The 26,673-nt window shown below is 40.8% G+C and overlaps 1 protein-coding gene and 1 pseudogene across 2 annotated transcripts in view; both read right to left on the reverse strand.

Annotated features, from left to right (window-relative positions):
- Nucleotides 1–21,995, reverse strand: part of FRMD7 (FERM domain containing 7) — a 51,288-nt gene extending 29,293 nt beyond the window's left edge. For both annotated transcript variants that reach the window (XM_050775235.1, XM_050775234.1), the window contains exon 1: nt 21,763–21,995. In XM_050775235.1, coding sequence (XP_050631192.1) covers nt 21,763–21,819 — 57 coding nt within the window. In that variant the 5' untranslated portion in view covers nt 21,820–21,995. The remainder of the gene's footprint in view (nt 1–21,762) is intronic.
- Nucleotides 21,996–24,027: 2,032 nt separating this feature from the next.
- Nucleotides 24,028–25,297, reverse strand: LOC126945705 (acylglycerol kinase, mitochondrial-like; annotated as a pseudogene).
- Nucleotides 25,298–26,673: the final 1,376 nt, after the last annotated feature.

The raw sequence follows: 26,673 nt of genomic DNA on the forward strand, positions 1-26,673 counted from the left end.
CATGGATGGAGCTGGAGGCCATTTTCCTTAGCAAGCTAACACAGGAACAAAAAAACCAAATAACACATGTTCTCAGTTATAAGTGGGAGCTAAATGATGAGAAATTATGAACACAAAGAAGGAAACAACAGACACTGGGGTTTACTTGAGGGTGGAGTGTGGGAGGAGGGAGGGGAGCAGAAAAGATAACTATTGGGTACTGGGCTTAATACCTGGGTGATGAAATAATCTGTACAAGAAAACCCTGTGACACAAATTTACCTATGTAACAAACCTTCACATGTACTCCCAAACCTAAAATTAAAAGATTTTTAAAAACAGAGAAATTTTAATGTATCTTACATATTAATTGTGTGCTTTAAAAAAATACAGACTATACAATTAAGGTTTCAGGAAAAGATAGATTGGAAGGAAATATAGCATATCATTAATAGTAGCATAATGGGTTATTTTTACTTTTTTCTTATACTTGTTATATTTTCCAGAGAAATACAATAGGTATTCTAAAAGTTAAAAGCATAGTGTCATACAAAATGTCTTATAGATGCTTCCCCTGTTTCCAATGCTGACTCTAGCATTCAAAATATTTCTTACGCCCCCTTCAGGAAATTATTCTCAAAGTCACAGATGTTAATCACTCATTCTCCTGACTTAATGGTTATGCTTCATTTTTTATCCCCAAATATGACTGTTTTAGCCAGTTCAGGCTACCATAACAAAATACCATAGAGTGGGTGGCTCAAACAATAAAAATTTATTTTCTCACATTTCTAGAGGCTGGAGACCTGGGATGAGGGTGCCAGTATGGTTGGGCTGTGGTAAGGGCTCTCTTCTTGGTTTGTAAATGGCTGCCTTTTCACTACATTTCTACATGGTGGAGAGAGAGCGAGAGAGAGCGAGAGAAAGAGAGAGAGAGAATCTTCCTCTTCTTATAAAGCTACCAATCTTATCGGATAAGGACTCCATATTTATGATATTATTTAACCTTAATTACATCCTAAAAGTCCTAACTAAATAAAGTCACACTGAGGGTTAGAGCTTCAACATATAAATTTTGGGAGAATACAAGTCAGTCTATAGCAATGACCCAGCTTGATGGTCCACTTTAGTTACCATATTTGCTCTTTATGACTTTTGGCTCTTCTCAAACACTAAATTCCCTCTCAAATAATGAAGATTTGTGAGGCATTTTGGAAAGAATGTGCCCAGCTACAGAGGGCCAAATAAGAGTTCCAAGAATGTGCTGAGCCTTTGCAATAAATATGAGGTGGCAGCACAGCATGGTGGCTAAGAATGTTTGCTTTGGAGCCAGACACACCTGGGTCTAGTTCCGACTCCTCTACCCAGTAGAAGAGTGATCGTGGGCAGACTAATCTCTCTGAGCCTCAGTTTCCTCAGTTGTAAAATAGAATTGTCAGAAGCCAGAAAGAAAAAGTCACATATTATACGATTCAATTTCTATGAACCAGCCAGAATAGGCAAATCCCTAGAGACTGAAAGTAAGTTAGTGGTTTCCAGCAGCTGGGTGGGAGTGACTAATAATGAGCATAGAGTTTCTTTTAGAGGTGATGAAAATATTCTGGGATTAGATGGTTGGGATAGTTGCACAACATAATGAATATACAAAAAAACCACTGAATTGTACACTTTAAAAGGATGAATTTGATTAACTTACTGTTATGTGAATTGCATGTCTATTTCAAAAGGGATCATAGTGAGCTTCTAGTGAGAGTATTCATGTAAAGTACTTTACACAGTGTCTGACACATAGGAAGAACTCAGTAAGTGTTGACTACTTCTAGGTGCCCATATAATTTATGAACCTAACCTGGACACTTTAGAGGATAACAAGGGGCACTTGTAATAAGGATATTGTCACAACAGGTATAAACCAGGCCTGTCTTGGACAAATCCTGGTGTGTGGTCACCTGATGATATGGTTTGGTTCTGTGTCCCCACCCAAATCTCATCTTGAATTATAATAATCCCCACGTGTCAAGGACGGGACCAGATGAAGGTAATTGGATCATGGGCAAGGTTTCCCCCATACTATTCTCGTGACAGTGAGTGAGTCTCACAAGATCTGATGGTTTTATAAGTGTCTGGCATTTCCTCTGCTTGCCCTCATTCTCTCTCCTGCAGCCCTGTGAAGAGGTGCCCGTCCGCCATGATTATAAGTTTCCTGAGGCCTTCCCAGCCATGCGGAACTGTGAATCAATTAAAGCTCTTAAAAAACAAAATAAATTGCCCAGCCTCGGGTATTTCTTCATAGCAGTGTGAGAATGGATTACACCTAGCTATTAGCATTTATACCATCTGAGGGGTCTGTTTTGACAAGGGCAATATTTATTTGAATGTTCAAGATCTGCAATATTTAGAATCACATACATAACTATTGGTTTTCTCTCAGATAAACCAGTATCAGCTGATCATTTCTCCAGGTGGCAAGTAAATAAATTACCTTTTGGTCATTTTAATCTTCTGATTCCACATTTTCATAGGTAAGTCTCAGCCATAACAGCCACACACAAAAACAGAGACAGAGAACTGTTTCATCAGTCTTAACCTTCTCCTTAATAAACACTGTAAAAGTCAACGCCTCATCTCTCCTTTAGCATGCTTTTTACTCTATTGTTTGTCTTTTTCGAGCTCTTTTTCTTTTCCTGTTTGTAATTTTTATCTGCCAAAACTCTGGGCTTAATTTTCATGTGCTTGCCCTTTCCTTTTTGTGTATGCCATTACCCTTTTGTGATCCTTTCTACTGTCCCTTCAATTCAACACAGATTATTGAGCACCTGCTTATGCCACATACTCTTCTAGGCTCCGGGGACACTGAGATGAACAAGACATAGGAATTACCACCAAGGAACACATAGGCTGGAAGACAAGACAGGCACATCCATGGTTAATCACAGCAGGTTGAGCTAAGTGATTTTGTGGAGGGATGTATGCAGGGGGTAATGTGAGATCACCTAACCCATAAAGATGGGTGAGAGCGTAGTAGAAAGGATTTCTAACAGATGGGACATCTAAGCTGAGGTGTGAAGCAAGAATTGGAGTTAGCCAGGGGAAAGAAGAAGAGTGTTAGAGGCAGAAGAGATTAGAAAACCTGGTTTGAACAATGAAACTGCAAGCAGTTTGGTTTTGCTAAAGGAGAAAGTGAGACCCTGGGCCTGGAAAAGTGGGCAGAAGTCATACCAAGGGGAGCTGTTTGTGGCATGTGAAGCCATGTGCCTTGAAGGTGAGGTACAGGGTGGGGTTAGGAGTAGCTGGATGATATTCAGCAGGGACTTGACATGGTCAGAGTTGTGTCTTAGAGACACCAGCCTAAAAGTAGTTAGGGCATTGCTGCCCAAGCTCTAAAGTGCATATGATTCACCTGGGGATCTTGTTAAAATGCCGGTTCAGATTCTATAGATATGTGGTGAGGCCTGAGAATATACTTTTCTAACAAGCTCCCAAGCGAGACCGATGTTGCTGGTCTGTGGACTACACTTTGAGGAATGATGGTTTAAGGGATAGGTGGAGGAGGGGGTAAAACAGGTGACAGGTAGCCAAGTTGGGGCTGCTATAGTTCAGGTGAGAAAAGATGGTAGCCTGGATTAAGACAGTGGTAGTGAGAATAGAAAGAGGTAAAAATGGGAGAGATGGTTCTATAGTAGGTGCAATTGGACTTGGGGAGGTTAAGAGAGAGGGAGTGTCCTAGAGATTCCTGGTATTCTCTTTACAGGTCCTACAGGCTTGCTCCCCTTTTGCCTTCTGCCGGGATACGTGTTTATGTGCATCATCCCTGAGTTTAGGCTTCATTTTACCGTCTTTCATTCACCTTTATGCATCACTTTGCTCATCCTTGACATTTGTTTCTTTACCAATTGGCCCACAGACCACATGCACAACAAGGGGCTACCCAAGCAGTTTTGCCTCGCGTACTCCCCATCCCTTGTTACTGAATTCTCCCCACACCAACCTATCTGAGAGTGGGGATGCTCAGAATATTCCTCACTAATGTGTGCATGTATTTGAACCCCTCCTTCAACACTCCCTAGCATTTGCACAGGTCTGAAAAGAAAATCATGGCTTCTCATAGCAAAAGCTTTCTGTGGCATTAACTTATAAAATCTCCTTCTGACAACCTATTTTGTTCACCAATTCCTTTTAAAGTCACCCACCTGGGCCAGGCACAGTGGCTCATGCCTGTGATCTTAGAGCTTCGGAAGGCCAAGGCAAGAGAATTGCTTGAGGCCAGGAGGTCAAGAGCAGCCTGGGCAACATAGTGAGACCATGTCTCTATAAAAATTAAACAATTAGCTGGGCATGGTGGTGCATGCCTGTAGTCCCAGCGACTCAGGAGGCTGAAGTGGGAGCCCAGGAGTTCAATTGCAGTGAAATATGATCACATCACTGCACTCCAGCCTTGCTAACAGAGCAAGACTCTGTGTCAAATAAAAAGAAAAATAAACATAAAAAGTTAAGTCCACCACCTGGCATTTTCTTTTTTTAATTTTTTAATTTTGTTTTTAAATTTTTTATCTATTTATTTACTTATTTTGAGACTGGGTTATAAGACTGGCTAATTTTTTTATTTTTGGTAGAGATGGGATTTCGCCATGTTGCCCAGGCTGCTCTCGAACTCCTGGGTTCAAGCAATCCACCTGCCTCAGCCTCCCAAAGTGCTGGAACTACAGGCATGAGCCAGCGTGTCTGGCCAACCACCTGGTATTTTCCTTCTGGTCTTTTGGTAAACCTCAGAGCTTCCCCATGTATTATCCCTTTTGTAACTTACACCAATCACCCACTCTGACACTGGCCCAGAACCGGTTCCATCCATAATAGTATAAGCTCATTGTCATTCAGCATATTTGTGGGGACAACTGTGAACTAGTTCCTTCTGGCTAATTTCCATCAGTCATTTACTCTTCAAATCCTGAACTCCAAATAGCATTTTGGAAGCCAGAACCAAGTAGAACACTCCACTGAGAGGATTGGACTTGTGTTAATTAGAACAGAAAGTGTGGAGATAGTTCTACATTTTGATACCATTTAGTGCAATTTTAGGCTAAGCATGTTTTCAGTGATGCTGATTTAATTTCAGCCATCTGGTGAAATCTTGGTCTGCACTCCTTCAACTCGACTGAGCTCTGTTTATAAACATCAATAGGTGTGCACCTTATTTACAGAGAGCTTAAACCCCTCTGAAGGTAAGACTTTTTCTGCAGGCTACATCCAGGAATCTCAGAACTTCTTGAGGGATAAACCCTAGGAGGGATTCTTTTTAAAGACTATTTTACTTTTTGGTAAAAATGCAAATATTCTGACATTTTTTAAAAAGGTTCATATTTTACACATTTACCAATATAGTCAGCTGCAACAAGTTTTCTAGGAAATAAACTGAACATAATTTGAAAGTCTGCACTCAGTAAATCACCTAGGGAACTAGGAAAGGGAGCTCCTTCAGGGCAGAGACAGAAGAAATTCATTGACCAAACTGTAACCCTTCCTGGGGTTTTAACTCCTGGTAAAAGGAAAACTGCTAAGAGTGGTGAGAGGCTAATTACCAGGTAGCAGCAGTTCCTTCTAAAATGGAGCTCTCTCTGCAGGCAGTCTAATCTTTTAGCATCTGGTGGAGAGCAAGGTGCAGTTAGACACATCAAAGAACAAAGAATAAGTAGGAAGTGAACCAAGGCCCTTTCCCCAGAGCCCACAGGACTCAGCAATAAACCTTTGAGGGAAGCACAGTTTGACTGGGTACTTAAGGTTTCCTGGTGGGGGTAAGGAGAGAGAACAAGCCTTTTAGATGCTTGTGCACGTGTGAAATTCACACCAAATTACAACTGGTTTTTATTTTATTTCTGAAAACATAAAGCAGTTCAAAGTGCTGCATGTGTGAAAGATGGAAGGCTTAACGTTGCTTAGGATTAACTGCCCAGAAAGATTTCTGGCCCACGTGACTATCCTGGGGGGTCCTGGAGAATCAAGCTGAACAGCTGCCTGACCACCACCCCCTATGCCCACAGCCATATTGACGCCTACCAAACCAAGCTAGGAAGAGAACTCTGGAATCAGATAGCTAGTCCAGCACCTGATAGACGATACCTTCTGTCAGACACCTTTTCAAAGCTACAAAGAAGTGATTATGTATAATTGCCTGAGACCTTATGCAGGCCTGACAATGACCTGGACAGGTTGCATCTGATTCACATTCTTTGGTGGAGTAACTGGATGGAGTCTAAGAGACTCTCACTGCTCAGTGTTAACCTTCATACTAAGGGTGGGGTTGGGGGGAAGGGGGGAAGAACAAGATTACCAGCAAGATTATCAGCTTAATAGCAATCTTGTCTCCACTCCTGGGACATTGAAATTATCATGCCTAAATTGGAAAGACCGTGGAAAAGTGACAGTGTAATAACAGCATTCTTAAGACAGTGCTCCCAAGTCTTATAGAAATTACTAGCTACTCTGGGTAATTAAAACAATTATAATTGTTTGTTTCCACATAACGCTTTAGCATTAAATCCATGTGGTGGGCATGATGCACAACCAAATTCTAAATGGTACTTGGAATTATATTTTAACGTGAAATTGATTCTGTATATACCTAGCAATAGGAGACACCCAGGACAAAACAGACCGTTAGATATCATGTACTCCAAGCCCATATTTTACAAGTGGGGAGATTTAGATCCAGAGCAGGTAAGAGACTTGCCTAAGATCTTTCAGCAGGTTAATGACAGACCTGGGAGTGGAACCCAGGTCTTCTGGCCTCCAGTAATGGGCTCATTTCATTATACCAGGCTCTCCTTAAATGTAAAGAGAAAACTAATATCTAGGTGTATGAAGGATAAGAGAGAGATAAACAGCTAGAACTTGTTTTTTTCATTCATTTCTTCCTGTCATAGTCATTCTGTTTACCTCACTTTACATTTTTTAATTTTTGTGGGTACATAGTAGTCGTATATATTTATGGGGTACAGGAGATGTTTTGATACAAGCATGCAATGTGAAATAAGCACATCATGGACAATGGGGTATCCATCTCCTCAAGCATTTATCCTTTGAGTTACAAACAATCCAATTACACTCTTTAAGTTATTTTAAAATGTGCAATTAAGTTTTTATTGACTATGGTCACTTTGTGCTATCAAATAGCAGGTCTTATTCATTCTTCTATTTTTTTTCCTACTGATTAAACATCCCCACCTCCCCCCAAGTCTCCAACCCCCTACTATTCTTCCCAGCCTCTGGTAACCATGTTACATGACTTTATTATCTTTTCTCACCTTTGGACTGCATCCTTGACTCACTTTTCCTGCCTTCTGCTTATGACTTCAATGTTTCACCTTCTCCTTTAGCCTCCCTTTTCTCACTTGCTCCCTGAGTCTGTCTCTTTTTTCCTAGAATCAGCTTTACTCCATTTAGAAAGAGTGCTCACTGTGTTGCCCAGCAGGGCGGTGAGCAGGTTGGAAGCCATGCTGTTCTGACAGGTTGTGAATTTCACAGAAACCCTATAAAGAAGTAATCAAGGAATAATGCCTTATAAAACATCTACTTACTAAGAGGCCACGAAAGCCAGCATATTAGGGTTACTGTGGGGAATCTGCATTGACTGAACAGAAAATCTTTTTGAATATATTCAGGAAACTATTCCAAACTAAATGGAATGGGGAGGCACATGTGGAATTTAGGGATCCATTAAAGAAGTAGAATTTCAATGTATAAAATGCACACCAAAATGCTAAAATCTTGGTGGTAGGATTATACTTGAAATTTATTTTCTTCATTTGCTTACCAGAATTTTCTCATCTATTTATAATGAACTTAGGTTCTACTGTTTTTGAAGCTGGATATACAATTTTAAATTAAAAATATACAAACTCTACAGGATTCAAACTGATTAGCAAAAATGAGAGGTCATATGAGCTATCACTCAAGCTGATCTCCCTGTCCAGAAGTGTCTTATTTCTCACCCTTCCCACATCTCCACGTTAGCCAGGTGTGCTTGCTTGTTGACACCTGTGGACTACACTAAGGGACCAGTTCTGCCCTAGAACAGGAAACCTAAAAGAGGCCCCTGCCTCAGTCTTGACTTGGCTTCTTGCCAAGCTCCACCCTTGCAGCAGTCACTTAGGACCTGTTATTTCACTCTTCTTTTTCTACCCACACATCTACCCAAGTCCCTAATCCTGATGTTCACCTAGTCTCTTCACTTGGGTTCCTGCTGGTTGGTACTAACTTGGACCTACAATGGCAACCAGTTAGGTTCCACTTAGGTCTACTCTCCTCTTGACCGATTGCCAAATATGTCGTGCACACCGTAGGTGATTCTCAAAGATTTGTTGAATTTCACTGCTGGGCCTGCTTACAGCTCAGCAGTGTAACTTAACTCCGGGGCCTGCTTTACAGCTTTCTGCCCCTTTTCTTTTAGCCTACACCAGCCTGTAGTCATCCCAGTCCTAAGTGCTAACTCACACTTGTGAGCCTTGGAGTGACTTGAACTTGTAAGCCTAGTGATTACAGATTCTTCTCAGTCTGGATTAGTCTGGGGCTGGCCCCAGATTTAAGGACCTCTGCCATCCTTTCTCCTCAAGGCTATTTAAATATGGTGGCTCTATTTTTAGGGTATGCAGCATAACTCAAAACGTTGTCTGGAATTCTCTAATTGTACCCACGTACAAGTACAGCCAAACCCAGAACATTTTTAATTCGTGTATTTCTTTTAAGTACTACACATCTAAAAGACTAATGCACAAGACAGAAAGAGAAAGCATGGTTTAACTTTCTAAATGTAGAATTGTGGGAAACCTGAGAAGGGAGTAGTGGTAGGATTTGTAACTTATTAGCAATCTTTAATGGGAAACTACATCCCAAGGGATACTAACCTTTGTGTCTTAAAATTAGTTGTACACTCCCAATGCAAGTTCTTACAATACTTTTCTCCTTTAATTGCTTAGGTGGAATTATTTGTACAGAAGGATCTGGTTAAGCTGACTCACTGCTATTTAAAAATCAAAACCAAAGATATTCTTCCCTTCTGAATGTTGAATTTGACATTTGCTTTTCTCAGCTTAGGAGGCTCTAGTCCACATTCCTCCAAATGCAGAAATGAACAAACAGGTTCACGGTGGCTTCCACAGAGAGACCTGAGGAGTCTTTGTAGATTCCTAGGAGTAGAAATGACCTCTCATTTGTTATACTTTGGGTAAGTCTGAGGCAGGGCGTTTCTCATTTATTCTGGCAACCCCATTTCGAATAGTCAGTGAGGGCATACTGCGACCACACAGTTTCACATGTGTGCAGGGCTGGTCCAGGAAAAAAATTATTACTGCAATACATGAAATGTTTGCACCACACCCCTTCCGACTTAACACTTAACTTCCTAGAATGTTTTATCGACTGACATTCTATCAGCTAACTCATTGGAGCAAGGATTAGCTGCCTAGCAGCTGAGAGCAAGAACAGAATCCACTCTTACATTGATTTAACAGATATTTACTAAATATCTATTATGTTTCAGAGTAAGCAGTAACTATTCAACAACTATTGCTTGCCTTCTCAAAATCAAAGGAATTTACTGCATCCTTTTGACCTCATAACCCCACCCACTGAGCTCCAAAGAATGACCTTTCTTTCTGGCCTCATATGATTCTCAGATGCCACGTATTTTTCTAACTTTGTCCATTTCTCTGAACCGTTTCCATTTTCCATTTGTCCTGTGAAAGCTCTCTTAGAGCTCTTACAGGGCCCACTTCGCCAGCAACTGCTGACCCTGTGTTTTACACAACCACTCCCAACACAAATAAGAGCCATTTAAGATATAACGTGCTGAGATACAGCAAACTAACACAGGAACAGAAAACCAAACACCACATGTTCTCACTCATAAGTGGGAGCTGAACAATGAAAACACATGGACACAGGGAGGGGAACAACACACACTGGGGCCCGTTTGGGTTGGGGCCGGGGGAGGGAGAGCATTAGGATGAATAGTTAATGCATGTGGGGCTTAATACCTAGGTGATGGGTTGATGGGTGCAGTAAACCACCATGGCACACGTTTACCTATGTCACAAACCTGTCCGTTCTGCACATGTATCCCGAAACTTAAAATAAAATAAAATTTAAAAATACAATAAAATAAATAAAATCAAATGCTGAGATAACTCCAACATGGTGGTTCTTGAAGGGCTAGCTTCAAAGAGTGGATGGAGTGGTCAAGTGCATGCGCTCTTAATCCAGCTTGTCCCTGTTCAAATCCTGTTTGTACCACTCACTATTCTGTGACCTTGGGAAAGTTACTTCACTTCTTTCCAGTTAGCTCATCTGTCAAATGGGAATATTGGTAACACCTACTTCATTGAGGATTTCAATGAGCTGATACATGTAAAATATTTAGACTAGTGTCTGGCACATAATAAATATTCTGTTGACATATATTAGCTATTACCATTACTACTTAGGTTGGAAAAGAGTAATAATTTTAGGCTAGTGGGGAATGGGGTTGATATTTTGGAGCAATTGCCTCAAACCTATACATATCATATAATGTGGCTATGAGCAGCTGGGAAAGTGTGGCCCTACCGTTATGAGAGGCTTTTGACTGCTTATGCAGGTAGTGGATCATATACAGCAACTGTTTTTATTTATTTTTATTTATTATTTTTAATGGATGAATAAAAATTACATGTATTTATCATGTACAACATGAAGTTTTAAAATATGTAGATTATGGAATGGTTAAATCGAGGTAACATTTGCTTTACTTCACATACTTATCATTGGAACTGTGTTTTCAATGAAGATTCTTTTATTGTTTTCTCTTTTTTGTTTGTTTGTTTTTTGGCCTCATTCCAAAAGCAATATATGCTTATTTAAAAAACAGGGAACAAAAGAAACAGAAAAGCAAGAAGAAATAAAGTACTCCTAATCCCACCTATCAAGAGACAGCCATTCTAAGGATCACAGAGTAAAGCTCAATGCACGTGACATAATAATACCTTTTGGTGACCGACTTCAAAATAAATTTAGTATTATATTGTGAATATCATCATTAGTTTCTGTTACACGAAACTACCTTGTTGGATATGTAAGTTGTTTTCTCCCTTGAGCTATTGCAAAGAACACTAAGATAAACATCTTAGTACACAAAGATGTACATGTATCTACATACAACTTTATTTCCTTAGGATATGTTTTTCCAGAAACTGAATTTTCCCAGCTTATTTGGGGTACATTTTTGGTTGTCTTGTTTTTGCTTGACACTTTGAATTAAATACTAAAATGTCTAACTAATTTTTTTGTGTAAAACTTTAATTAAATATGGAAATATGAATACAAATTATGGGAAGGAATGGTGGCAGTGGTAGTTCTTGCTTGGTAAAGCAGTGAAAAAATTATATGAACCCAAACTGTGCATCAGAATTCTGGAGGCACCAAACCATAGGCGAGAGAGTTGGGGATTGGAATTAACACATCTACTTTTAATTCCTGACTCTGTACTTACTTACAGTTGTATGACCTTGAGCTCATATTTTACCTTGCTGAACCTTGATTTCTTTATATGAAAAATCTTTTTTATGACTTTGTGGTGCAGAATTTTGCTCCTTAGTTCAGCCAAAACCAGGTTCTTGTCACACGACCAGGAAAATTGGGCACGCAGACACATTGAAGAGTGAGTAGGGCAGGATTTTATTGGGCAAAAAGGGAAAAAAAAGAAAAAAAAAAAACAAAAAAAACTCAGCAAAGGGAGATGGCGCTCCTGCTAATAGGTCCCTGACCTCACAGAAAATTGAATCCCAGACCACTGCACAGGAACTGAAGAGGCCAAGCTCCTCCCCCTGCCCATGGCTCTGCCCTATTCTCCCAGTGTGCATGTGGGAACGCTCAGACAAGGTCCTGGGCAGGTTCCCCCATCTGCACAAAAGCGACTGAAGTAAACACTTCTGGGGTGGGTCAGAGATTCTCTGGGGAACCCCCTTTTTTTTTTGAGACGGAGTCTTGCTCTGTCACTGAGACTGGAGTGCAGTGGCACGATCTCGGCTCACTGCAAGCTCCGCCTCCCGGGTTGATGCCATTCTCCTGCCTCAGCCTCCCGAGCAACTGGGACTACAGGCGCCCGCCACCACGCCTGGCTAATTTTTTGCATTTTTAGTAGAGACGGGGTTTCACCGTGTTAGCCAGGATGGTCTGGATCTCCTGACCTCGTGATCTGCCTGCCTTGACCTCCCAAAGTGCTGGGATTACAGGCGTGAACCACCGGGCCCGGCTGGGGACCCCTTTTTATCTGCCTAGGCATTTAGCTGTTTCATCAGTTCCTGCTTGTCTCTCCTGTCTCAGCCCTCAGTCTCTCACAACTCTCTCTCAGCCCCCTCTGCCCTCAAGTTTAAGATTCAATCAGATTAATCTACTCCACAAGCCTTTTCCTGCTTCTCCCTCTGTCTGGACCAACCTTCATCTCTGTTTGCCTACAGTCCCCCAACTCCCCAACACATACCTAAATAATTAGTACTGGCTATTTGGGGCTCAGGTTAGACATCACCTTCCTTAGAAAACTCTGCTTGTCTGTCCCCTCCACATACACATTTCAATCTTGGTTAGATGCCCCTCTTTTGCTGTGCTAGAAAAAAATTATCCTTTCCACTGTCATTTGTACACATCACACCATAATATACATACCTGGTTATATCTCTGATTCTTCCCCTAGCCCATGAGCTCTTTGAGATTAGGTACAATTTCTCATTCATCTCTGCATCCTCGATAGCCAACACAGTGTGTGGATTCAGTGAGGGTTCATGAGGACTTGTTAAATGAGTGATGAATGAATGAAGGAGCATAATCATACCTATTTCACAGATGTATTAAGTTATGATTGTATGAAATAATGTAAGTGGAAATTCCTGGCATGCAGCTAGGTCAGGAAATGATATCTCATAGCATTAAAGGCAATTGACGGTAACTTTGTCACAAATCTCTTACAATCACTTAAAACGTTCTGAGTGTGAAGTTCTGGAGAATCTTTGTCTTTTTAAAAGTCTGTTGAAAGGTGAATTTCGTCATCATAGAAAGAATGTCAGAGGACAAAGGACCTCTTGTTTAAGACAACTAAGCCCAGCGATTAGTGGTGAGGCGCCATGCCTAAGTGCTTCCAGGGCCTGGGGTCAGCTCACCCAGGCAAACCTCCCCTTTCTGGCCCCACACCTTGGACACAGAAGAGGAGGAAGTGAGTAAAGAGGATGAGACGGAATAAAGAAAAAGGGGCTGGAATTAGATGATGTGGGGGTAATAATTGTAGCTTTTGCACAGCAGCTGTGTTTAGAACCAGACAAGCTATATACATCAGAGAGTTCCACAGCCCCCAGAAAAATGTTCCTCGGAACACCTGTCACCTTTCATTCTTCCTGAGTTTTGCAGCCTTCAGCAGATCTTCTCAGTGGTGCCTTGCCCTAGCACCTCATTGGCCAGCTCAGCACTACCTCCTGGGGTGCAAATGAACTGTTAAGGGTGGTTCTTTCAGCAGTAGAACTGGTCTCACGGAATGTTTTCCAGTTCTGACAGTCTGGCACAAAGCTGCTAAGAGGCACCTAGTATCACAAAAGCTAGGCGCTGCTCCCTGCTGCTGGGCTGGCAGTCTCCAGGCTCTTTTAGGAAATTACTGGGCCAGTCCAGCCGCCTCCCAGATGATTTTCCCCTCAGGCCATGCCCTTTTGACCCCAAGACAATTTGGACTCAGCTCAGTCAGTTTGAATAATTTCTCCAAGTTGCAACTGACAGCTTCATTGTCTTAAGGCACAAATTAAAGTTAAGCCATTATTAGAATAATACATTTGTGTTTGTGACAGGTCAAAACAATGATGCAAATGCAGGATATTTAAAAGAGAGAGAGAGAAACTCCTATAGAATTCAGAGGAAACTTCTCCTCTGGTGAGTCTAATTCAGAGGGACGATCTGCAGATCTTTCTGGCTGCAGGGCAGTGAACCAACTTCTGCTACTCCTCCCCAGCACCAGGCAGCAGGCAGGCCTTCCCTGCGATGAAAGATGAAGAGGCAGCAAGGCCCTGACTAACTGAAATTTTCACAGAGATTCCCACGAGTGCAGACTTGAACAAACACCCAACCACCACCCACCTATAGCTCCAAAGTCAGTTCCCCAATCTCCTCCACCATAGCCTCAAATGTTCTTGCATTCAGGTTCCCTCCTCCTTTCAGCTGTGGGGTTGGGAAGTCAAGGGGCAGGTAGGAGTGGGAGTGGGAAGGCTGGAGGCCCTGCCTTTGCTCTGAGCTGGAGCAGGAAAGCAGCCTGGAAGCCATGTGACAGCAGAAGATGTGGGGCTCTCAGAGGGTGGGGCAGGCAGCGCCCAAACCATGCTTGACCCACTGCTCAGCCTGGCCTGGGTCCAGAGGAAGCACAAGCACTTTTTTCTTTTTCAGTTCAATTTATTCTCCCAATCAACAAACCTCAGGATATGAATGACAAAGGAAGCTCAGTTTAAACAAAGACATTCACCAGGCAGTACGGGTCCCCTGCAATGATAAATGAATATCTGGCAAAGAGACAGCCAACATTGGCTAGGTTGGAATGCTATGATTCCAGGATGATCTTTCTGACCTGGGTTTAGAAGCTCCTTCACTTGGCTTTCTTTGTACAGGCACGGGGTGGTGGTGAGCTGATCTGCTCAGTCTGTTGGTTAGTCTATCAACAAACATCGATTGATCCCACCTAGCATGGGGCAGGCTGCTTAGGCAGGCTGCTTGTGATGTATCTGCTAGAGGATACATCACAAAGTCCTGGAAAACCAGGAAGTTTCACTGCATATATAGAAATCACACTTGAGTAAGAAGCCTACCATCTAATCAATGACCAGACAGGACTTTGAAGCCAGACAAACTGGGGCTTGAATCCCAGCTCACTTGCTAACTTAAATAGCCATATGACTTTGGGTAAGTCAACCTCTCTGTGCCTCAGTTCACATACTCATAAAATAGAGATAAACATAATATTTTAGGCCTAGTCAGCTTGGAATATTACTGCTTGGACATAAGAAGCAGGACGTGTTCACTATCTACAATTGGAGCCAATTCCATGAGGCATGAGTGTAGCAAACACTTATATAGCACTTACTAGTACTAGTCTGAGTGTTTTACATATATTAATCATTTAACCTTTGTTAGGACCCTATGGAGCAGGTACTAATATTATCCCCATTTTACAGACAAAGAAAAAAAAAAACCTCAAGGCACAGAGAATTTATATAACAACCCTAAACAGTGACACTTATTTGATGTGTGTGAGACTTATGTAAGGTAGTGCATAGGAAATACATCTAGAAAATTGTTGATAAATGCCATTTGTGATTATTATTCAGTAATATTATTGTTATCATTATTATTAACTGTGTTACCCTAACTGTGAGTAGTGACCATGGAACAATTTAGAATGTAGTCAAATGCAAAGGGTTTGGCCATTTCCATCTGCTTCCTCGAGGAAGCCCTACATTATTTTAGGTAACTCTAGGGAGTTCTTATGGACAGGATTAATGACTCCAAAGGGAAGAGCAAATCTCTTGGGGCTGCTGACTAAACAGAGGCCAAAGTATGCAAAAAGGCAAGATAAATTAACCCTACAGGAAGCTCAGAAATGGGGGAGCACAGCTCTATTACCTGCAGGTGAGTTGCAAAATCAAGCATTATCAAAAGAAAGTCCAAGTTGAAAGTGAAAGAGTGTTCTGTGTTGGTTTGCAAAGTATGGAAATAAAGAGGTCTGTAAGCCAGGGAGATGGGGAATTAACAAGTTTGAGCACCCGCTTTGTGTCAGGAAACTTATCCCTGATATCTCATTTATCATGACAATGACCTCATGAGGTAGGTGCTAGGATTATCTCCATTTTAGTGATAAGGGCATATCCTCAGAGAGCTGAAGTGATCCACCTGAAGTCTCACACCTTCAAATTGTTGGGGTTTGGTCTAGGATTCAGGTCTGCCCTACTCCAGATGTGTTTTTCCTTCCATCATTCTATCTATAAATCTCAAACAAAACCAATCATTATCCCTTCTAAACTTGCTCCTCCTATTCTGTTCTCCATCTTGGTGAATGGGGCCATCATCCCACCAGCCACTTAAGCCAGAAACTTGATGGTCATTTAGATACTTTCTCACATATCTCCCATATCCAAAAGGGTGGCATCAAATGGTTCTAGAAATTCTACCTCATTAGCATGTCTTTTATTTATCCTTCCTGTCTGTCTTCACTATTGACTAAGTTCAGAACCCTAGTAGGCTGCAATATTGATGTTTGGGCATATGTGTTTGGATATAGTTTGACCATCTAAAATTGGGTCCACTAAACTTGATGGGAACATTCAGATTCTACCTGGCATCTCTAGCACTTAGAACATAGTTTTATTAAATATAGGCTGAATGAATAAATGCATAAATTAATGAATGATGAGCAGAGGCTAATGTCCCCACTTTTAAACCCTTTAGTGGTCTCTAACACCTTCAGGATAAAGACTACACTTCTTTGCATATAGAATACATTGCCTGAATGGTCTAGGTACCAACCTCTTTTTCAACTTTGACCTCCAGTCACTCCCATTTTCCTTTCAATACTCCATTCTTCACTCAGATTGGCCCTTTTGTTCTGTGAAAGGACCATGTTCTCTTTTGCATATTGGCCTTCGCTCTTTCCTTTGTGTAGATCACCATACTTACCCCCACAATCTACCTCTCGATCTTCACCTTCTTAACTCCTACTCAGCAACTTAAATGGTTTGTTCTTCTGGAAGTTTTTCGTGACACCCCAAGTCTAGGATTTACAGTTGACAGAACTAAGGCTCAGATAGCCTAAGTGACTTGCCCATGGCTCCACAGCTTGTCAGTGGCAGAGTCAAATCTATCCTGGTTTATCAGACTCCAAATATACATTACCTCATTTGTATTACTCCTCGCAACAACTCAGCGAGCTAAGGAGATAAGTGATTAGTCCAGGATTACATAGCTAAAGTGGTGGGGTTTTTTTGGTAGTTTTTGTAGTCCCAAATACAGGTACCTTCTATCACACCAAAGCAATATCTTTTCTTTTCTTTTCTTTTCTTTTTTTTTCTTTCTTTCTTTTTTTTTTTTTTTTCTGAGACACAGTCTCGCTGGTCGCCCAGGCTGGAGTGCAGTGGCGCGATCTCGGTTCACTGCAAGCTCCACCTCCTGAGTTCACGCCATTCTCCTGCCTCAGCCTCCAGAGTAGGTGTGACTACAGGAGCCCGCCACCACGCCTGGCAAATTTTTTGTATTTTTAGTAGAGACGGGGTTTCACCGTGTTAGCCAGGATGGTCTTGATCTCCTGACTTCGTGATCCGCCTGCCTCAGCCTCCCAAAGTGCTGGGATTACAGGCGTGAGCCATCGCACCCGGCCACACCAAACAATTTCATATCATTGAAGTTGGAAGAACTTTGCCTTATGAAGTGATGGAATCGGTTATCTGTTTCACTGTTGACCAAACTACTAAAGATCCTTCATCATTACAAATTTAAAAACCAACCCCTGGGCAAACATCCCAAGGGTAAATTCCACCACTAATAAATTTAAAAATCACTGTGCTTTGCTTTCCTACTTAACTTGAGCGGTGTTCGGTCCTGGCACTGCCTCTCCTCTGCCTCTTTTCAAAAATGAGGCCTAGTGGCCTTTATCATGGACTCCCAAGGGAATTAGGTGAGCTAACTTACTATATTCTCTTACTTGGTACCAACTGCATGGCCAGTACAATCACTTAGCAATCAGGTAAATGTGAAACTAGAGATGTTTTAACATCTTGTTTTGACTTTAGGCTCCAGAATCCATCAAAGTGAAACATCATTTTGGAAATTCAGAAATAACAGCTTTTACAAAGACAGAAATGCAGCAGCCTAAAAGGGATATCAGATAGAACTGTGTCAAATACGGTGATGGGATGACCATTTTGTACAACTCTCTATGTAACCTGAGATGAGCAAACAAGAGGTTGCTCTCCAAAGGCACTCATCACTACTACTAAATGTGTGTGAGAAAGTGTGTGTACACATGTGCATGTGGGTATATTGAAGATTCATAGTCAAGCTAGAAACTTGACCCTCTATTGTTTCTAATATCTCACAAAGCTTTAACTTTGGTCTTATCTTCCTTTTTTCCATCGAGAAAAGTTCTAGTCTCCATGTTGAAGAAGCAAAAATAAATATACAATTAAAACCTGCAATTAATTTGTAAATCATGACCTTATTCAATTTTTAGTCCCGCTCACCCACTCCCATCATCATTCTAGAGAGCCTTCCTTGACAGTCTAAAGATAAGCTGTCCATGGTAAGATCAGCCCTAAGAATAATGCTAATATTTGACAATGATCAGTTTTATAAAATAAATATGAGGGCTTGAAAAGTAAGATGACGTTTTCACGAAATTCATTTTCTTCATTGGATTGTACTTTAGTAGGCACATTCTAGCAATTCTGAAGTCCCATAACCTATCCTGCACCCCCAAACACTATTGGAAGTTCATGAAAGAAAAGGTTGACTAATATTTTCAGAGAATTTATCTGTAAAATCAACACCGAGTGACTCAGAGCACAAACATGCAAAGAAACTTCAGGAAAACAAGATGTATTTGGGAGCAGCCACTCTTTCTAATAAACTAACTGAAAGTATTAACAAGTCAAAAACAGTAAGATGATCAGAAAGCAGAGTTGTCAATCATGCAATGAGAGAAAAAGGAATAACCAAGGCCAAAATTTGTAGCATCCAGGCAGTATTGTCCAGACCAGAGTGTGCTCTTGCTCACGAACTTTACCTATCAATATAGGAAAGTCTACTGTCCCCAGAACAGGGCCTGGGACATATTAGGTCCTCAGTAATAATTTGTTAACTAAATGAGTTAATTAATGAATACATGACTAAAAGGTCTCAATGCCATGGCCTCTGTGGACATGGATGCATTACCAAGCCATCGAATGTTAGGATCATATATCTAATTCCTCCAGATCTGGCTCTTCTGAAATCATTTGGCATATAAATGATGAGAGGACCCCAGTGTCCCCAATCCCACTGTAAATGGTGACACTAGCATTCTAATTTTAAATGTCAGTCTCTGACTCCAGTTTTTGTGGAGTACTGACAAAACAGGCTTCTTAGGAGGCCTAAGTTAGACCTTGGACACCGGCAAATTCAGCAAGATAATAGTACTAGGGGTGGAGGAAGGGTTCTGGATGTCAATGAGCTTTCCCCAGGTGACATTATTTTATCTGATCATGAGTCCTTTTTATATTTCTACCACTGCACTTTCTGTAAAATCAACACCAATACCCAAGAGTCCACTATTTTCCCTTATGCAACCAATTATTTTCTTGAATCTTATCTTGAAGGACGATTTTCCCTGGTTATGATCCATGCCTCTCGAGACTTCAGTTTAGCATCAAAAGGTCCTCCATGTGGCCTTCCTCAGCTATTAATGGGTTCTCTTTATTATGGTTCCAAGCATTTCCTCATCAAATTTGGACTGTTAATACTAATAAAATAGAGCATTCTTTAGGTTGCTTTTTAAGTGTTTGAATAGATGAAAAGATTCACACCATTGTCTCCCTGACCTTGAAGGAACACTGTCCCACATAATTCTTCAACCATGATTAAGAAAAGAAGGATCTACTAACTGGTTCACAGTAGTCATCAAAAGCTCACTGTGTGCCAAGTTCTATGCCTTTTAAGGTCATCAGAAAATAAACAATGTGCATCGGCAATACTGAAGGCTACTGACAGATGAGTCTTCTGGTTACAATTGTATATGAAGGAGAGGGCAGAGTTCTGGATTGGAAGTCCAGCTCTGCAATTATATGCTGTGTGGTCGTGCACACGTCACTTAAGTTCCCTGAGTCCCCATCTTTTAACTTACAAAATGGGAAAAGATCTTTTTCCTACCTTCACTCACAAGGTAGAATGGAGGATCAAATGAACTAATGGATGTGAAAGTGCTTTGTAAATTTTAAAGTGCTATCCACAGATGACTCACTACTGCTATCATCATCATCATCATCATCACCACTATTATCATCATCACTATCATGATCATCATCATCATCATCATCATCATCAATCTACTATTGTTAAGCAGAGAAGGTACTATTGGATGACTGAATGCTAACTTAAGCTTCTAACTCCTCTGGACAAAGCCACTCACAGTACTGCAGCCAGTGCTATTGCCACTCTGGGTAACACCACGATTGCTACTTACAAAGCAGTCTTCCATAGAGCAAAAGGGATCACATGCTTTGACACCAGAATTGCTGGGTATCAAATCTCTCCCATTATCTTTCTAAGGAACACAATGTGTTGCAGCTGGAAAGAGAAAGTTTGACTTGAAGCCAAATCAAGTCTTTAAGTTGCTGGAACTAGCTCTTCTGTGGGTGAATTTTGTGAAGATATAGTACTGTGTTCCCCATCCACCCCCCACCCCATTTAAATGGATCTGAATTAGACTGCACATTCAAAAAACTCTTCTGTCACTTTTTGTCAAAGATTTCTCTTTGAGTTCCTTGAAATATCTATTGAAAACTTAGCCTAAAGCAATATCTTTTGAATACCCAGCTCACTAATTCAGGTACTGCAGCACTGTGAGCATACACCACCGGTCTGCAAATGGATAAACTACTCAAAAGATATTTTCCACCCCTTAAACATAGTTCCAAGAAATAATAGGAAATGCCTCATACCTCTAATGGAAGCTATTTGCTACAAAAACAAATCATTCAGGTCCATGGACCTCAAAATGCCTTTTGCGCATAAAACTGAAAGGAAGAGACAGCAAAACAGCAGCTGAAGACATGAAGTCATCACTCACAAAGCACATGATTCAAATAAAAATAAAATACTCATTGGAAAAATGGGCTACCCACACACCCAACATCATGGCTGAGCCACAGCAGTTGTCAGTTCATGTATAAAAGAAAAGAACCAACATTTTGTATGAATTTCAAATAAAATAATCTATTTGTCTCTTGTTAGTAGCTAAGGTAAATATCAAAGCAAATAGCATTTTTGGTTCCAATAAAAACATAGAACTTTTCAAAATCCTCATACATAAATCCTGACATCAAAATGTACATATCTTAAGATGTTGGAACATGAGCACCAAATGATGTGCTTAATACATTTGTTCTTTCTTGAAGAGATGAGGTATAATTGTATGCAATCATCTTGTAGCTAGGAATTTATTAAGAACTCTGAACTATAAGTACTAAATCAAACTAAATAGTCTCTTATCCTATTTTTCTCTCTCATACTTGTCATTACTTCCTGAAGTTCTCATTACAACTACATAATTCTACCCCTTGTAACCCATAGGTTTTCTTCAGAAAAGGAGGATAGCTTCCCCCACTCCTTTCCCTCAGAACAACAGTTTTCTCCCCACAAATGCTCATGGGGTGAGACCCACAGACATAATTTCAATGAACAATAATACCTTATTGGGTAAAAGAACTAGTTTATTGCTGCTTTGCTTTTTGCAAATAGTTATCCTGTCTTTAAAATTTGCTATTGTTGTCCCTTGAGAAAAGACAACTTGTTCTAAGAGAAAGGTTAATGGAAAAATATGAACTACATTGTGATGTTAAATAAAGATTATTTTTCCAAAGCTAAAAATCACAGTCCTCCTTCATTCGTTCCTAAAGAAGACATAACATTGCTGTCTAATGGGCTGTTCACAAATGACCATTATTGAATGAATAATGAAGGAATAATAGCAATGTGATTTCCACTTACATCAACCACAAAAATCTTCTGGGAATCATCCAAAAACTGCACTTTTAAATGTAGCATTCTCAGCGAGGCCGTTGGGCTGCAAGCAGGTTCAGAGTGCTGTGGGTGCTTTCTCCAGGAATTTCACTCCCAGCTGGATGTGGTGCACTCGGGTCCTCCCACCCCCAGCCAGGCATCCCCACACTCAGCGGGGCACACTTCCGTTTGCTTGAAGTAATGCACACCCAAGGGCGTTTGTGCTGCTGAGTGCAGGGGATCAATAGCATCTGGGCAGTCTCCTGTTTGGTCAATATCAAATCCAACTGGACTTCCTCTAGCCTTCTTAAACTCAGCTCCTTTCTTCAAAGAAAAATATAAAGAAAGCAAGCATTTGCGGTCCCTGGGGATTTTCTTTATTTCACAAGGGCACAATTTGAAAACCCTAGATGAAGCTTTAACAAACTGAGAATAGCCATTTTCAAAAGTAAAAAGATTAGAGTTAATCTCAAATTGTACTAGAAATTTCACAGCCAAGCTAGGAAGCATCTATCTATTTATCTATCTATCTATCTATCTATCTATCTATCTATCTATGCTTATATATATATCTATATAATTACATATAGATAATTACATATATAATTACATATAGATATAATATATCTATATAACTGCATATTACATAGAAACATATAATATAAAATTAGATATAATTTTAATTATCTGAATTCACATGATTTAGAAATAAAAACTGTATAAAAAGGTACATGGAAAACTTCACTTCTACTCCTGCTCCCTCTTTTCTGTGTCCCCAATACACCCTTATTGGTAACCAATGTTTTTTCTTTCTATTCCCATAGAATTTATGTGCTTACATCTATAAATAAATGAGACAAGGAATACAATTGAGGTTGAACCCCATCTCAGCTGTAAATAACATTCATGTATTCTTGGATAAATGAACTAATTAGGATAAAGAACATTCTAAGAAAATCTTCAAAGAATTATATAAATATCATTTTCATTATATACCAATAATTACGATAACATTTGTTCTGGACTGAGATAATACTTAAAGCAAGAACTAAAAAAACTTATTTCCATTTATATTTTTTGTGACAAGAAGATAATGGGTGAATGAGTAAAAGATGCCAAGCACAGTAGATTACATCATGATAGGATTCTCGACTGAAAGTGGTATGGAAATATAGAAGGAGAAAAGCCAATTTAAAATGTTCAACTACTAAAGAACTAGCTCATTTCTTTTTATAAATGAATAAAGGGTGTCAAACTGTTGTGATATTTAAATTGTACTGGATATGTTTAAAATACTGATCTAACAGTTTTTATTTTAAAATACTAATATTTACATGACACCAGCAAATACATACTTTGTCAACTATTTAACTTCCCATGACAAATTTTAGATGCCAACTTAGGTGGGTGAGGGGATACATCATTTTTCAAAATACTTTTGGGGGCCACATGAGCAGAATACTTTGTGGACCACTGCTTTAAAACACTATTTCTCCAAGTGTGGTTGAGGGACCAACTTACAGAATCACCTGGGAAGGGTGGCTGACTTTTTAAAAAATGCAGATACCTCAGCCCCATCCCCAAATTGGGTTGTTAGGTTTGGGGTGGACCCCAAATAGATCAATTTTCAACATGCACCCCAAGTGGCTCTCATGCAAACCATTTAGGAGGCACTACTTAAAAAAATAAAAACTAGCATTTTACAGTACTGTAGCCATGGCTGAAAGGGGAAACAACCTTGCATACATTTCTGGACTGAGGATAGAACTAAAATAAATGCTAAGCAAGAGCCGGAGCTCACAAAATAGCAGCACCCGTGGAGGACCCTAGAAATAGGAAATGGTCCCCAGGGAAGGAAGGCACTTTCCCCGGAATTCCTAGTACGGTCAAAGAACAAAATGGGAATGGAAGGGCTTAGGCAGGCTAAGCCCACTGTGGGCTCTCCACTGTGGTTGCACTGTGGGAGAAAACAGAAGAAAGTCCTTTTCCATCTTGAACCAGCCTGAGGAAAGCCCGTGTTTAGGAGGGTCGACCGTCACACCAAAACAAAACATCCACTAACGGAAGCTGATTGCAAAGCAGGTGACAGAGAACACTTTGGGAAGCACTGCTGGAGGGGGGCAGAGGGGTACTTGTCATGAAAATGCCCTCGGGACCCTCTGACAACACTGTTGGGATGGTTGAGGCACCTGTTCCCTTTTGGTCCCACTGGTGGCTTAAAATGTGGTCTGGGAGTACTTGTCTTCTGCCTGCTCACTGAGTGGGGCTTGCCAACATCTGTTCTCTCTTCCTAGGATCACAGAAGAACGGCAGGTTCCTGGGGAGCAGTTTCACCTCCACAGGCATCACTTCATACTCCTCACTGTCAATGCTAAAAGTGCTCCCTGCTCCCTCTGGGACAAGCAAAGTGCACTGGCTAGCTTGGAGACACTTCATGCCCTCGGCGTCCAGCTTGGCGTTTCTCACCTTTCGACTTCCTATAGTTATAAAGTTTCCTTTGCTGATGGTGTCGGCTTCAATGCAGATGTTCATAAAATCTTCTTTGCGTGTTGGGTCAAGCTGATTGTTCTGTGTTGTGATGGACAGTTCAATGGTGGACAGCTGCACGTCTTTCCAGATCTCTCGGCTCACCTCTTGGGAAAGGGCATCCTGTGGTTGCGCCCAGTAAGATGTAAGCCTTCGTAATATTCTCCTGTACAAAAAAGGCCTTTGTACAGGGGTCTCCTTTGGTTCATTGGGAGGTCTCTCTGTAGGTCCCATATACAAGATAGAGGTTTCACGAGTCTGAGGCCACTCCTTAAGAGTGCTGAAGAAGTGGGCTACATTGATTTTTAGAGGCCCAAGATATCAGTACCTACTAACTTTGATGCCAGCGTCTCTGAAGGATCCCCATCAAAGACCGGTCGTTGCAAACACAGGCTGTTCCTTTTCACCCTTGATCTGCAAGACATCAAATGGAACTGTCTCTCCGTTCACAATGGCAAGTGTAGCATCAGTAATATGTTGGAGTTTGCTTCCACTTTCAGTAAGGAGGTTATGACTCAAACTACTGGTCTCTCCCAGTGGGATAAATCCAATGGGAATCTTACTGAAGGTAGCCTCATCTGTTTGTCGAAGAACTCCAGTAACAACCTCCTGCAGTGTCCCATCTCCTCCTGCAACAATGATCACATAAGTGTTCTCCATCAGTTCCAGGAATTTCTTGGCTTGTACCTCATAATCTGCCTTAACAATAGTCACACCTATGCCAGGATAAATGTAAAATCAGGGCAGCATTTTTTTCAAATAGAGTCCTGGCTTTGCCTTTGCAAGCTGCAGGATTCAGAAAAACAGTTTCCTTCTTCACTTGTGCATTGGAAGGAATGAGTTGATTGCCAAACACCTGAGCTTCTTCACAGGCTGCTCTCCTTAGTAGGTTATCACAGTGTTTTCCATAGAGCCACTGACCTCCCCAGGTCAGCAGGCAGAGCCCAGCAATAGCTTTCTTCCAATGATTTTGAAGTGTTTTAAATTACACTGTCATCTAGAGATTTGCATGGCTGATCCCGCTCGGTAACCACTTTTATTAGCATTTTGTTGTAGTTGTTCAGCCTTCAGTGTTTCCTTATGCAAATTTTATACAAGCAAATACAAATGTACTTTCCCCGGAGTATGTAGGTAGCATACTAGTATTACACTGTTTTGTGCATTCTTTTTCCTCATTTATCATGGAGATCTGCCCTTACCTGTGCATGGAGAACTTCCTCATTTCTTTTCACAGCTGCATAATTTTGCACTGTGTAGACAAACCAAAGTTCACTCAACCAGTCTGAAATGAATATTTCAGCCTCAACAAGACTGAAATGAATATCTTCATACATATGTCAATTTATATGTGTGCGGGTATATCTGTAGGATAGATTTCCAGAAGTCGAGTTGCTGGTCAAGGATAATGAATTGGTAGTCATGATAGCTATATCTAGATTTCCTTCCATAAGGGTAATTGTGGGTTGAATTGTGACCCGTAAAATTCTTATATTGAAGTCCTAAGCCCTAGTAACTCAGAATGTGACTGCATTTGGAGAGAGGGTCTTTAAAGAAATAATTAAGTTGAAATGAGGTCATTAGGGTGGGTCGTAATTCAATTCGACTGGTGTCCTTATGAAAAGAGATTAGGACACAGACATGTAAAGAGGGAAGACTACGTGAAGACACATAGAGGAGAAGATGTCCATCTATAAGGCATGCAGAGAGGCTTCAGAAGAAATCAGTCCTGCCAACACCTTGATTTCAGACTTCTAGCCTGCAGAATGGTGAGAAAATTACTTTCTGTTGTTTAAGCCACCCGGTCTGCGATGTTTCTTATGGCAGCCCTACCAAACTAATAAATGTTGTACTAATTTGCAGTCCCATTAGTAATGTATGAGAGTGACTGTTTTCTATACAGGCTTGACAGTGGAGTGTGGTATCAAACTTTTGAATGTTTACCAAACTGATAGGTGAGAAAAAAAATCTTGGTGTAGTTTTAAATTTGAACTTTTCATATTATGAGAGAAGTCAAACATCTTTTCATATGTTTAAGGGCCATTACATTTTATTTTTTTATTTTTAAATTTTTAAAATTATTTATTTATTTATTTTTTGAGACAGAGTCTCACTCTGTCTGCCAGGCTGGAGTGCAGTAGCGTGATCTCTGCTCAATGCAGACTCCACCTCCCAGGTTCAAGCGATTCTCCTGCCTCAGCCTCCTGAGTAGCTGGGAATACAGGTGTGCACCACCACACCCGGCTAGTGTTTTTTTTTTTTTTTTTCTTTTTTTTTTTGTATTTTTAGTAGAGATGGGATTTCACCATTTTGGCCAGGCTGGTCTGGAACTCCTGACCTCAGGAGATCTGCCCACCTCAGCCTCCCAAAGTGCTG

The sequence above is a fragment of the Macaca thibetana genome, chromosome X (assembly GCF_024542745.1).
Source record: "Macaca thibetana thibetana isolate TM-01 chromosome X, ASM2454274v1, whole genome shotgun sequence".
Classification (NCBI taxonomy): Eukaryota; Metazoa; Chordata; class Mammalia; order Primates; family Cercopithecidae; genus Macaca; species Macaca thibetana.